Below are 13245 nucleotides of genomic sequence, written 5' to 3' on the forward strand. Positions count from 1 at the left end.
TTTACATGTCACTGTGTGTGTTGACATGTCACTGTGTGTGTGTGTGTGTGTGTGTGTGTGTGTGTATTTACATGTCACTGTGTGTGTGTGTGTATTTACATGTCACTGTGTGTGTGTGTGTGTATTTACATGTCACTGTGTGTGTGTGTGTGTGTGTGTGTGTGTGTGTGTGTGTATTTACATGTCACTGTGTGTGTGTGTGTGTATTTACATGTCACTGTGTGTGTGTGTGTGTGTGTGTGTGTGTGTGTGTGTGTATTTACGTGTGTGTGTGTGTGTGTGTGTGTGTTGACATGTCACTGTGTGTGTATTTACATGTCACTGTGTATTTTTGTGTGTGTGTGTGTGTATTTACATGTCACTGTGTGTGTGTGTGTTGACATGTCACTGTGTGTGTGTGTGTGTTGACATGTCACTGTGTGTGTGTGTGTGTGTGTGTGTGTGTGTGTGTGTGTGTGTATTTACATGTCACTGTGTGTGTGTGTTTGTTGACATGTCACTGTGTGTGTGTGTGTGTGTGTGTGTGTGTGTGTATTTACATGTCACTGTGTGTGTGTGTGTGTATTTACATGTCACTGTGTATGTGTGTGTGTGTGTATTTACGTGTGTGTGTATTTACGTGTGTGTGTGTATTTACGTGTGTGTGTGTATTTACATGTGTGTGTGTGTGTGTGTGTGTGTGTATTTACATGTCACTGTGTGTGTGTGTGTATTTACATGTCACTGTGTGTGTGTGTGTATTTACATGTCACTGTGTGTGTGTGTGTTTACATGTCACTGTGTGTGTGTGTGTTTTACATGTCACTGTGTGTGTTGACATGTCACTGTGTGTGTGTGTGTGTGTGTGTGTGTGTGTGTGTGTGTGTGTGTGTATTTACATGTCACTGTGTGTGTGTGTGTATTTACATGTCACTGGTGTGTGTGTTGACATGTCACTGTGTGTGTGTGAATAAGAGATGTGTAAGGTTGCATCATGGTATGTTGTTGATCAGTCCTACTGCCCCTCATGGTCCTACAGCCCCTCATGGTCATACAGCCAGCCCCTCATGGTCCTACAGCCCCTCATGGTCCTACAGCCCCTCATGGTCATACAGCCCCTCATGGTCATACAGCCAGCCCCTCATGGTCCTACAGCCCCTCATGGTCATACAGCCAGCCCCTCATGGTCATACAGCCAGCCCCTCATGGTCATACAGCCAGCCCCTCATGGTCCTACAGCCCCTCATGGTCCTACAGCCCCTCATGGTCCTACAGCCCCTCATGGTCCTACAGCCCCTCATGGTTCAACACCACTGAAGTCCCACTGCCTTGACATAAAGACAGCAACACCCCACATGTCTGTGGCTTTGACTTGGTCCTGTACTGTGTGTGTGTGAGTTTAATTTGCTGCTGTAGTTGTTGATGTTAGATAGGGGTGTTATCTAAAGACTGTGTGTGTGATTGTGTGAATGTGTGTGTGTTCTCTGAGTGGTACTCTAGTTATGTGATAGTTTGTTGATATTCTAGAGTGGGTGTACTGCGCTTGTTGTTTTGGAGTGGATCCCAGCCTGCCAGACACAGTGTCAGGAGACAAGTGGCCTAGTTCTGCCTTTCTCTCTCCTGCCTCTCCATAAGCACTATGAAATACTCCCTTCAATACAGAACCAGTTCAAGTACTGATTCCATGTTTCTTTATTACCTCTGTTCTACTGACACATCACTTATTTACGTAGATTACAGTAATCTCATTACTGTATGGATCGTTATGGGACAGTAATCTCATTACTGTATGGATCATTTTGGGACAGTAATCTCATTACTGTATGGATCGTTATGGGACAGTAATCTCATTACTTTATGGATCATTATGGGACAGTAATCTCATTACTGTATGGATCATTATGGGACAGTAATCTCATTACTTTATGGATCATTATGGGACAGTAATCTCATTACTGTATGGATCATTATGGGACAGTCATATCATTACTGTATGGATCATTATGGGACAGTCATCTCATTACTGTATGGATCATTATGGGACAGTAATCTCATTACTGTATGGATCATTATGGGACAGTCATCTCATTACTGTATGGATCGTTATGGGACAGTCATCTCATTACTGTATGGATCATTATGGGACAGTCATCTCATTACTGTATGGATCATTATGGGACAGTCATCTCATTACTGTATGGATCATTATGGGACAGTAATCTCATTACTGTATGGATCATTATGGGACAGTAATCTCATTACTGTATGGATCATTATGGGACAGTCATATCATTACTGTATGGATCATTATGGGACAGTCATCTCATTACTGTATGGATCATTATGGGACAGTCATCTCATTACTGTATGGATCATTATGGGACAGTCATCTCATTACTGTATGGATCGTTATGGGACAGTCATCTCATTACTGTATGGATCATTATGGGACAGTCATCTCATTACTGTATGGATCATTATGGGACAGTCATCTCATTACTGTATGGATCATTATGGGACAGTAATCTCATTACTGTATGGATCATTATGGGACAGTAATCTCATTACTGTATGGATCATTATGGGACAGTCATCTCATTACTGTATGGATCATTATGGGACAGTCATCTCATTACTGTATGGATCATTATGGGACAGTCATCTCATTACTGTATGGATCGTTATGGGACAGTAATCTCATTACTGTATGGATCATTATGGGACAGTCATCTCATTACTGTATGGATCGTTATGGGACAGTCATCTCATTACTGTATGGATCGTTATGGGACAGTAATCTCATTACTTTATGGATCGTTATGGGACAGTAATCTCATTACTGTATGGATCGTTATGGGACAGTAATCTCATTACTGTATGGATCGTTATGGGACAGTAATCTCATTACTGTATGGATCGTTATGGGACAGTAATCTCATTACTGTATGGATCGTTATGGGACAGTAATCTCATTACTGTATGGATCGTTATGGGACAGTAATCTCATTACTGTATGGATCGTTATGGTACAGTAATCTCATTACTGTATGGATCGTTATGGGACAGTAATCTCATTACTGTATGGATCGTTATGGGACAGTAATCTCATTACTGTATGGATCGTTATGGGACAGTAATCTCATTACTGTATGGATCGTTATGGGACAGTAATCTCATTACTGGATGGGACAGTAATCTCATTACTGGATGGGACAGTAATCTCATTACTGGATGGGACAGTAATCTCATTACTGGATGGGACAGTAATCTCATTACTGGATGGGACAGTAATCTCATTACTGGATGGGACAGTAATCTCATTACTGGATGGGACAGTAATCTCATTACTGTATGGATCATTATGGGACAGTAATCTCATTACTATATGGATCATTATGGGACAATAATCTCATTACTGTATGGATCATTATGGGACAGTAATATCATTACTGTATGGATCATTATGGGACAGTAATCTCGTGTGCGCGCGCGTGTGTGTGTATGTGTGCATACGGTAGGTTCCAAACACCCATGTTGCCAAAGCCACTTCTCCTTTCCTAGAGTGTTCAGTGTTGCCCTTGGTTACCTTTATCTGCTTGTCTTCCTGTCATTCAGGAATAGATTTGATGTGGGGCTCACAGTAATTTAACACTTGACACACCAGCATATGTTCCGGCTATTATCGGACGAGTTCAGCTAGTACCGCCAGGTTTCACTGCGTTTCAAGACGTTTTCTCCCTACTGAATACAACCCAGTTACTGCCATGTTCCTGAGAACTGGTAATACATGTTGACTAGAGATGTGGAGACCCAGTTACTGCCATGTTCCTGAGAACTGGTAATACAGGTTGACTAGAGATGTGGAGACCCAGTTACTGCCATGTTCCTGAGAACTGGTAATACAGATTGACTGGAGATGTGGAGACCCAGTTACTGCCATGTTCCTGAGAACTGGTAATACAGGTTGACTAGAGATGTGGAGACCCAGTTACTGCCATGTTCCTGAGAACTGGTAATACAGGTTGACTGGAGATGTGGAGACCCAGTTACTGCCATGTTCCTGAGAACTGGTAATACAGGTTGACTAGAGATGTGGTGACCCAGTTACTGCCATGTTCCTGAGAACTGGTAATACAGGTTGACTGGCGATGTGGAGACCCAGTTACTGCCATGTTCCTGAGAACTGGTTATACAGGTTGACTGGAGATGTGGAGACCCAGTTACTGCCATGTTCCTGAGAACTGGTAATACAGGTTGACTAGAGAAGTGGAGACCCAGTTACTGCCATGTTCCTGAGAACTGGTAATACAGGTTGACTGGAGATGTGGAGACCCAGTTACTGCCATGTTCCTGAGAACTGGTAATACAGGTTGACTAGAGATGTGGAGACCCAGTTACTGCCATGTTCCTGAGAACTGGTAATACAGGTTGACTGGAGATGTGGAGACCCAGTTACTGCCATGTTCCTGAGAACTGGTAATACAGGTTGACTAGAGATAATGTTAAATTCATACGTGCCTATAAAACAATTGTGTGTCAGATTGAAAAAGCAGAACTGTTTTTTTTAGTTACATGGCTTCTGTTCTTGTACCCTAAAATACCCAGACGCTTGATTCATACTGCTACTTTTAGGCTTCCTCACAACGTCGGCCAGTGGTAACCAGGAATTATAGATGAACGAGGTCTGTGTGCTTGAAAGCAGCTTGTCAACTCTCTCCAGGGCTTAAAAAGCCTTTAAGTAAGAAGTAGGGCAACACAACAGTGTGCAGAGTGCATGGTGCCCAAAGGAATCGAAAAGTATTTCGTTGGTAGATACAGTTAATATATATCAATATTTCAAACAGTTACCCTGCCGTCCAGTGCTTGTCTACAATACAATCACAAAGTTCAGCATTGGAACTGTCTGTAGTTTCTGTGGAATGAGAGCAGATACCAGGTCCAACTCTGGTCATAGAGAACAACAGTCAGTGAGCACAGTATTCTATTAGTCGACTGGTCAATTGTTTGGTCATTAGGCTGTTGATCGGCCAGAGATTGTTTTAGTCAAGCAGTAACATGTATGAGAAGAGAAAAAAAAATTGTCCACTAAAATAACATAACATTTATCAGAAATACAGTGTAGACATTGTTAATGTTAGGCGCACAGAGGCCCATTATCAGCAACCATCACTCCTGTGTTCCAATGGCAGTTGTGTTCGCTAATCCAAGTTTTTCATTTTAGAAGGCTAATTGATCATTAGAAAACCCTTTTGCAATTATTTTCGCACAGCTGAAAACTGTTGTGCTGATTTAAAGAAGCAATAAAACTGTCCTTCTTTAGACTAGTTGAGTATCTGGAGCATCAGCATTTGTGGGTTTGATTACAGGCTCAAAATGGCCAGAAACAAATACTTTCTTTTGAAACTCGTCAGCCTATTCTTGTTCTGAGAAATGAAGGCTATTCCATGTGAGAAATTGCCAAGAAACTGGAGATCTCATACAACGCTGTGTACTACTCCCTTCACAGAACAGCTCGAAGCTGTTGTCCTGTGAGCCGCCTATCACGCATGCTGTTGTCCTGTGAGCCGCCTATCACGCAAGCTGTTGTCCTGTGAGCTGCCTATCTCGCAAGCTGTTGTCCTGTGAGCTGCCTATCACGCAAGCTGTTGTCCTGTTAGCTGCCTATCACGCAAGCTGTTGTCCTGTTAGCTGCCTATCACGCAAGCTGTTGTCCTGTGAGCCGTCTATCAGGCAAGCTGTTGTCCTGTGAGCCGTCTATCAGGCAAGCTGTTGTCCTGTGAGCTGCCTATCACGCAAGCTGTTGTCCTGTGAGCCGTCTATCACGCAAGCTGTTGTCCTGTGAGCCGTCTATCACGCAAGCTGTTGTCCTGTGAGCTGCCTATCACGCAAGCTGTTGTCCTGTGAGCCGTCTATCACGCAAGCTGTTGTCCTGTGAGCCGTCTATCACGCAAGCTGTTGTCCTGTGAGCCGTCTATCACGCAAGCTGTTGTCCTGTGAGCTGCCTATCACGCAAGCTGTTGTCCTGTGAGCTGCCTATCACGCAAGCTGTTGTCCTGTGAGCTGCCTATCACGCAAGCTGTTGTCCTGTGAGCCGTCTATCACGCAAGCTGTTGTCCTGTGAGCCGTCTATCACGCAAGCTGTTGTCCTGTGAGCCGTCTATCACGCAAGCTGTTGTCCTGTGAGCCGTCTATCACGCAAGCTGTTGTCCTGTGAGCCGTCTATCACGCAAGCTGTTGTCCTGTGAGCCGTCTATCACGCAAGCTGTTGTCCTGTGAGCCGTCTATCACGCAAGCTGTTGTCCTGTGAGCCGTCTATCACGCAAGCTGTTGTCCTGTGAGCCGTCTATCACGCAAGCTGTTGACTCTCAGAAACTGTTCTTCTGATTCTGTTGTGGCTTTGGGTCTGTGTGACGCAATTGCGGCGCCTTCAGAGGCATGCAAAGGCCAAATCCAGCGCTGTACCCCATCGCCATGCGCTTTCCACATGTTGTAACAATGCAGTGGGTTCTGTGTCTGCATTGACATGGTTGATTGACAGTAGGTGGAGGGGGATACATCCTGTAGAAAACACAAACTCATTTCCTTGACAACAGCTCTACACTGCTCCAGGAAGCACAAGAAGTATGAACGCCCCGACTCCTGCTGAGGCCGTCACAGCGTAAATGCTGCATGGCCAATGCAGCGCCCAGATGTACATGCACTTCTCTCTACAGAATGCGCTCTCTCCCGCCAATTTGTGCACATTCATTGTTTCATCAATTCATTGTGTGAATTGTTTTTGTTTGTTAGTTTATATCACTTCTCCATTTACATATCACCAGTAGTACAATGACCGTAAATTAATATAATGTCTCATCTACCATGTCTGTTCATTTGGTTATGGACATTTCTGTTAATGCATTCAATATTATTATTCCAGTCTTCCTGTTCTCATTGTTGGTGTGGACACATTGTTTGCAGACGCACAACCTATGCTGCTACACTTGTGAGATACAAGTTTTGGTTTATTTCATTCCATTTACAAGTTTTGTCAATTTAGTCATTGTCTTTTGTTCGGAGCACTGCTGTCAATGTTGAGTAAGGATGCTCACGCATAGAAGTAGGCCTATAGGCTAGCTGGCCTGATTATACATAGAAGTAGGCCTATAGGCTAGCTGGCCTGATTATACATAGAAGTAGGCCTATAGGCTACCTGGCCTGATTATACATAGAAGTAGGCCTATAGGCTACCTATAGGCTACCTGGCCTGATTATACATAGAAGTAGGCCTATAGGCTACCTGGCCTGATTACACATAGAAGTAGGCCTATAGGCTACCTGGCCTGATTACACATAGAAGTAGGCCTATAGGCTACCTGGCCTGATTATACATAGAAGTAGGCCTATAGGCTACCTGGCCTGATTATACATAGAAGTAGGCCTATAGGCTACCTGGCCTGATTATACATAGAAGTAGGCCTATAGGCTACCTGGCCTGATTATACATAGAAGTAGGCCTATAGGCTACCTGGCCTGATTATACATAGAAGTAGGCCTATAGGCTACCTGGCCTGTGCGCAAATGTATATAAATGTGTCCATTTGGGGATCTGATAGTATTTCTGATTGGCTTAACGCACCACCACGAATGACCTGAGCTTCTCAAAGTAAAGTTTTCTTCACCTTAAACAGCAAGCAAACAAAGTCTGTTTTTATATTAATTGTGAATTACAATAGTTCCTTTAATGTCTTTGAAAAGTCTTTCCAGCTCTCTCCCTTTCGATAACCACTCAGAAAGGGAACAATGTCCTGCTCTGATCCAGTGGAAACGTCATAAAATAGGCCTACCGGATTACATTTTATCAGTGCTTGACTTGGACTGAAATAGGTTCTGGTACTCATTTTGTGTGCTGGCTTTATGTAGGCAATTTTTACATAGTTGGCAATGGCAATAGAAGTTACTTTTTAGGTTTATCATTTCCTTTTGGATAGAATTTTGATTAACCACATGACAATGATTTTGAGATATGAAGATATTATAAATTAAATTAAACTGTTTCACGAAAATGTGTTTATGAAAAACATAACTGGCACGCAGATCGGTAGAAATGGTAAGATAAATCGGCATTCCACATGAGAAAGGTTGCCGAGTCCTCCTGCAGCCTATTACCGGCAACTTCAGGAGAGTAACGGCATAATCTGCGAAAGCCAGCAGGAGCGGGAGGAGAATAGTTGGGTCAAATTAAGGTCTTCTGGTTATCTAGATCTCTGGTGCCCTCTTGAGGCATTTCTTATTTCATCAAACCGTAAGCTTAAAGCATCAGACAAGCTCAATACATATAGTTGATTTTATTAAAACACGTAGGGTGTGTCTATATGGAGAAATACAGGCTTAAAATGTTGACAAATCGATTGGTCAAAAGAACAACTAACTTTCGGTCAACCAATATTTTTTCTTTAATTGAGCACAGCCCTAATTCTATTTCAGCCAAGCACTAACACCTTATCCAGGTGTTGTAGAGGTAGCCTCGTTCCATACTGGATGTGCTGTGGCTAACTCATCTATTGGTCGCCTCGTTCCATACTGGATGTGTTGTGGCTAACTCATCTATTGGTCGCCTCGTTCCATACTGGATGTGTTGTGGCTAACTCATCTATTGGTCGCCTCGTTCCATACTGGATGTGCTGTGGCTAACTCATCTATTGGTTGCCGCGTTCCATACTGGATGTGTTGTGGCTAACTCATCTATTGGTCGCCTCGTTCCATACTGGATGTGTTGTGGCTAACTCATATATTGGTTGCCTCGTTCCATACTGGATGTGTTGTGGCTAACTCATATATTGGTCGCCTCGTTCCATACTGGATGTGCTGTGGCTAACTCATCTATTGGTCGCCTCGTTCCATACTGGATGTGCTGTGGCTAACTCATCTATTGGTCGCCTCGTTCCATACTGGATGTGTTGTGGCTAACTCATCTATTGGTTGCCTCGTTCCATACTGGATGTGTTGCGGCTAACTCATCTATTGGTTGCCTCGTTCCATACTGGATGTGTTGCGGCTAACTCATCTATTGGTCGTACATTGATTGCCCACCTGATGATGTAATGGCACCAACTTTGATGCTCATGTTTTTACCTGGCTGCAGACACTGTTGCCAACATATATTCAGTGAGAATAGCTATTAGCTCCTTGATTTGTCACTAGATTACATTTTGCTGTTGCTGCAACGAAGTCACAGCACCAATTTGCTGCAGAATTGAGTGGGAAAAGTTACTAAATGCTATCAAAACCATAGTAACCCTTGGTGTCAAAACTTCCTTAAAGGTAGTTTTCAATTCCAATCAATTCAGAAACAACACCAAATTCCAATTCCAAATGTTCCTAATTGAAAAACATTGAAGAGAATTGGAATTTCAGTGTACTTCCTGGATTGACTGTGATTGAAATTAAATGTCCCCCTGCTCCCAACTGTACAGCATGACAGTGAATGAAGAGTTGGCTACAGATCAGCTAAGTGGAGCCTATAGTAGAGGTGGAGAGGTGGACTTGAACAAAACTTGACTATCTGCTAATATACTAACTTGTCCTATTCCCGTCCCTTCCTCAGCTGCGTCTCTTGTGTGTGGCCACCCAGCATGGTGATGCGGAGAGCGTGAGTTACCTCCTCCATGAGGCCCGTGTGCCCCTGCCCCTGGAGCCATCGGAGGGGAACCCCGCCATCCTGGCTGCACACTATGGACATGTCAACCTGGTCAGAGAGCTGCTCGACTCAGTACCAGGTGACAATGGTGTGTGTGTGTGTGTGTGTGTGTGTAGTAGTAGTTAATAGATAGTAACAGATTGCATGTATTGTTTTGTGTGTGTGTGTGTGAGAGACGTGGTGCATTTGTGTGTGTGGGTCTGTCTGTGCTGTGCTGTGCTGTGGGTGTGTGTGTGTAGTAATCATAGTTAGTAGATGATAAACAGATTGCATGTCTCTCTCAGGTCCGTGTGTCCACAGAGATCTGCTGAACTGGATGTTGGTGTCGGCGTGCCAACAGGGTCACCTGGAGGTGGTTAGAATGTTGGTGCAGGGTTACCATGCCGACGCTGAGGACTGCGCCATCCACCAGGAGGAGTTTGCTGTCATCACGGGGCTGCCTCTCTACGCTGCTGCACGGGCAGGTAGACAGCAAGACACACACTGTACATATACTCCACATACTATACATGTGCACACATACACTAACGTTCAAAAGTTTGGCTTCACTTAGAAATGTCCTTGTTTTTGCAAGATAAGCACATTAAAATGACATAAAATTGATCAGAAATACAGTGTAGAAATTGTTAATGTTGTAAATGACTATTGTAGCTGGAAATGGCTGATTTTTAATGGAATATCTACATAGGCGTACAGAGGACCATTATCAGTAACCATCACTCCTGTGTTCCAATGGCACATTTCTGGCCATTTTGAGCCTGTAATCGAACCCACAAATGCTGATGCTCCAGATACTCAACTAGTCTAAAGGCCAGTTTTATTGCTTCTTTAATTAGTACAACAGTTTTCGGCTGTGCTAACATAATTGCAAAAGGGTTTTGATGATCAATTAGCCTTTTAAAATTAGAAACATGGATTAGCTAACACAACGTGCCATTGGAACACAGGAGTGATGGTTGCTGATAATGGGCCTCTAATGGGCCGTTTCCAGCTACAATAGTCATTTACAACAATAACAATGTTGACACTGTATTTCTGATCAATTTGATGTTATTTTAATGGACAAAAAAATGAGCTTTTCTTTCAAAAACAAGGACATTTCTAAGTGACCCCAAACTTTAAACCGATAGTGTGTATATACCTACACACGCAAATGAACATAGCCTACAAATACCTCACACATAAACCACACACACACGTCTCACACATAAGCCACACACACACACACACACACGCCTCACACATAAACCACACACACGCCTCACACATAAACCACACGCCTCACACATAAACCACACACACACACGCCTCACACATAAACCACACACACACACACACGCCTCACACATAAACCACACACACACACACACACACGCCTCACACATAAACCACACACACACACGCCTCACACAAAGTAGAGAACACAGTCAAGTATAGAAGTTTGCACTGTATCTTGCGTTTTTAGTTTTTTGTAAAAATTATTTCTCGCATTATTGGATGTTACTGCACTGTTGGAACTAGGAACACCAGCATTTTGCTACACCCACAATAACCTCTGCTAGATATGTGTATGTGACCAATAGAAGTTGATTAAATTTGATTTACGCTTACATATTAACCACTTCGGACCAAAGTTAGAGTTAGACATTCCTACTGTGGTGTGTTGTCAGGCAGACAGGGATTTCCTCCTACTCTACTGTGTCTCCAATTCAACCTCCAATCCAACTCACTTCCTTATTCTGGCTTTATGATGTAGGATCAGCTTCCCCTACGCTTAACCATTAGAGGGGAAGATGCAAAACTCACTCAAAATCAGTGTCTAGGAGCAACTTCAGCCTACTCTGGGCATATTGGTGGAGAGATGAGGAGCACTTCCTGTTATCTTAGACCAGGGGTCTGTTCAGAACGTCCGGACATCTAACTGTGTTCTATGTAGGTAATGAGGAGATAGCTAGATTCCTGCTGCAGAATGGCGCTGGGCTGTCCTCCTACACCCTGATGGATTATCCAGCCTTCAGCAGACTGCTCGTTGAACAACGACTGGTAGAAGAAGCAGACACACACACAGAACCAGCGGGAGAAAAGGTAACTGAGGGGAGGTGTGTGTGTATTTGTGTGAGTGTGTCTGCGTTTGTGTGTGTCTGCGTTTGTGTGTCTGCGTTTGCCTGCGTTTAAGTGTGTGTGTGTCTGCGTTAGTGTTTGTGTGTCTCCATTGTGTGTCTGTGTATGTATGCCTTTTTCTCTCTGTGAATGTTTTACCCAGTGTGTTGGTCAGGCCAGGCATGTTGTGTGTGTGTGTGTGTGTGTGTGTTGTGCACCATAAAAGCGTCAACCAACATGTTGTTTCCTCTCTCCCCCTCTAGCTACTATGTGGCCGTTGGTCAGGTCTGAAGCTGCCGTGGTTGGAGCTGGACTGGTTGATGGACGTGTCGTCCCGTATCTCCCACCTGGACCTGTCCTGTAACAGCCTCAGCTCCCTGCCCTCCGTGGTTCCCTGGGGGCTCATACAGCTCCGGACCCTAGACCTCTCCAACAACCTGTTCAAAGAGCTGCACACAGCACAGAGCTCACAGGAGATCATCTGCTCCAGGTGCTGCTCCACTTTCACAGATAGGTTGTAGATGTGTAGGTGCAGATACACACACACACACACACTAGGGCTGGGCGGTATGGCCTAAAAATCATAAATAGATTATTTTCAAACTTATGGATGATTCATGATATCTTTTAAACATATTTTCTCTATATAAGCTTTGTTGTAGGATTTCAAGGTCAAATACACTGCAGTCAGCTGTAATCTAATACTTAATGGTTTGTGAAATTATACCTTATACAACCATACGACTTATCATTTCATTATTTTATCAAAATAGTTTAACCTGCTTTTTTGCAATAATCACTGATCGGGCTTTCAAGTCTGTATGAAAATGACCTTTTTGTTACAAATTGAACCAGAACCATGTATTATGCATAACTTGTAGCAGGCTTATAGAAAATGAACACAGGTCTCATCAACAAACTCTCAAGCACAAGCCCATGTGCTAGCCAGCTAATCTTAATATTTCAAGTTTAGCCAACGTGGATCTATTTGCTGTCTAACAAGGTAGAACAGTTGAACTGTAATGAACACACCCTTCTGTCCTCTCCAACTGTTATGAACACACCCTTCTGTCCTCTCCAACTGTTATGAACACACCCTTCTGTCCTCTCCAACTGTTATGAACACACCCTTCTGTCCTCTCCAACTGTTATGAACACACCCTTCTGTCCTCTCCAACTGTTATGAACACACCCTTCTGTCCTCTCCAACTGTTTGAACACACCCTTCTGTCCTCTCCAACTGTTTGAACAGCCTGCTAGCCTGTCAACGTTTCAGGTGTTGAAATCAAGTGGCCTACCTTCTTTCTCAGAATGAGAAGGAGTTTGTAATTCCTAATATAATTGTGTTTTATGCTTATTGCACATTTATAAAACACAAACTAGACAGCTAGTATGCTGTTAGCGGTACGTAGTACCACAATGCTACGCGCAACAAACTGAGCGTTACATTTCCAGAATCAATGTTTATCGATACTCTCGTTTTAGTA

General features: G+C 43.4%; 1 protein-coding gene across 1 annotated transcript in view; it reads left to right on the forward strand.

Annotated features, from left to right (window-relative positions):
• Positions 1 to 12248, forward strand: part of LOC139400202 (leucine-rich repeat serine/threonine-protein kinase 1-like) — a gene marked incomplete at its 3' end in the record, with an annotated part of 28942 nt that extends 16694 nt beyond the window's left edge. Inside the window, exons 3-6 of the mRNA XM_071145193.1 lie at positions 9566 to 9737; positions 9943 to 10122; positions 11595 to 11743; positions 12022 to 12248. Coding sequence (XP_071001294.1) covers positions 9566 to 9737; positions 9943 to 10122; positions 11595 to 11743; positions 12022 to 12248 — 728 coding nt within the window. The remainder of the gene's footprint in view (positions 1 to 9565; positions 9738 to 9942; positions 10123 to 11594; positions 11744 to 12021) is intronic.
• Between the last annotated feature and the right edge of the window lie 997 nt (positions 12249 to 13245).

This window comes from Oncorhynchus clarkii, unplaced genomic scaffold (assembly GCF_045791955.1).
Source record: "Oncorhynchus clarkii lewisi isolate Uvic-CL-2024 unplaced genomic scaffold, UVic_Ocla_1.0 unplaced_contig_3794_pilon_pilon, whole genome shotgun sequence".
In the NCBI taxonomy this organism is placed as follows: Eukaryota; Metazoa; Chordata; class Actinopteri; order Salmoniformes; family Salmonidae; genus Oncorhynchus; species Oncorhynchus clarkii.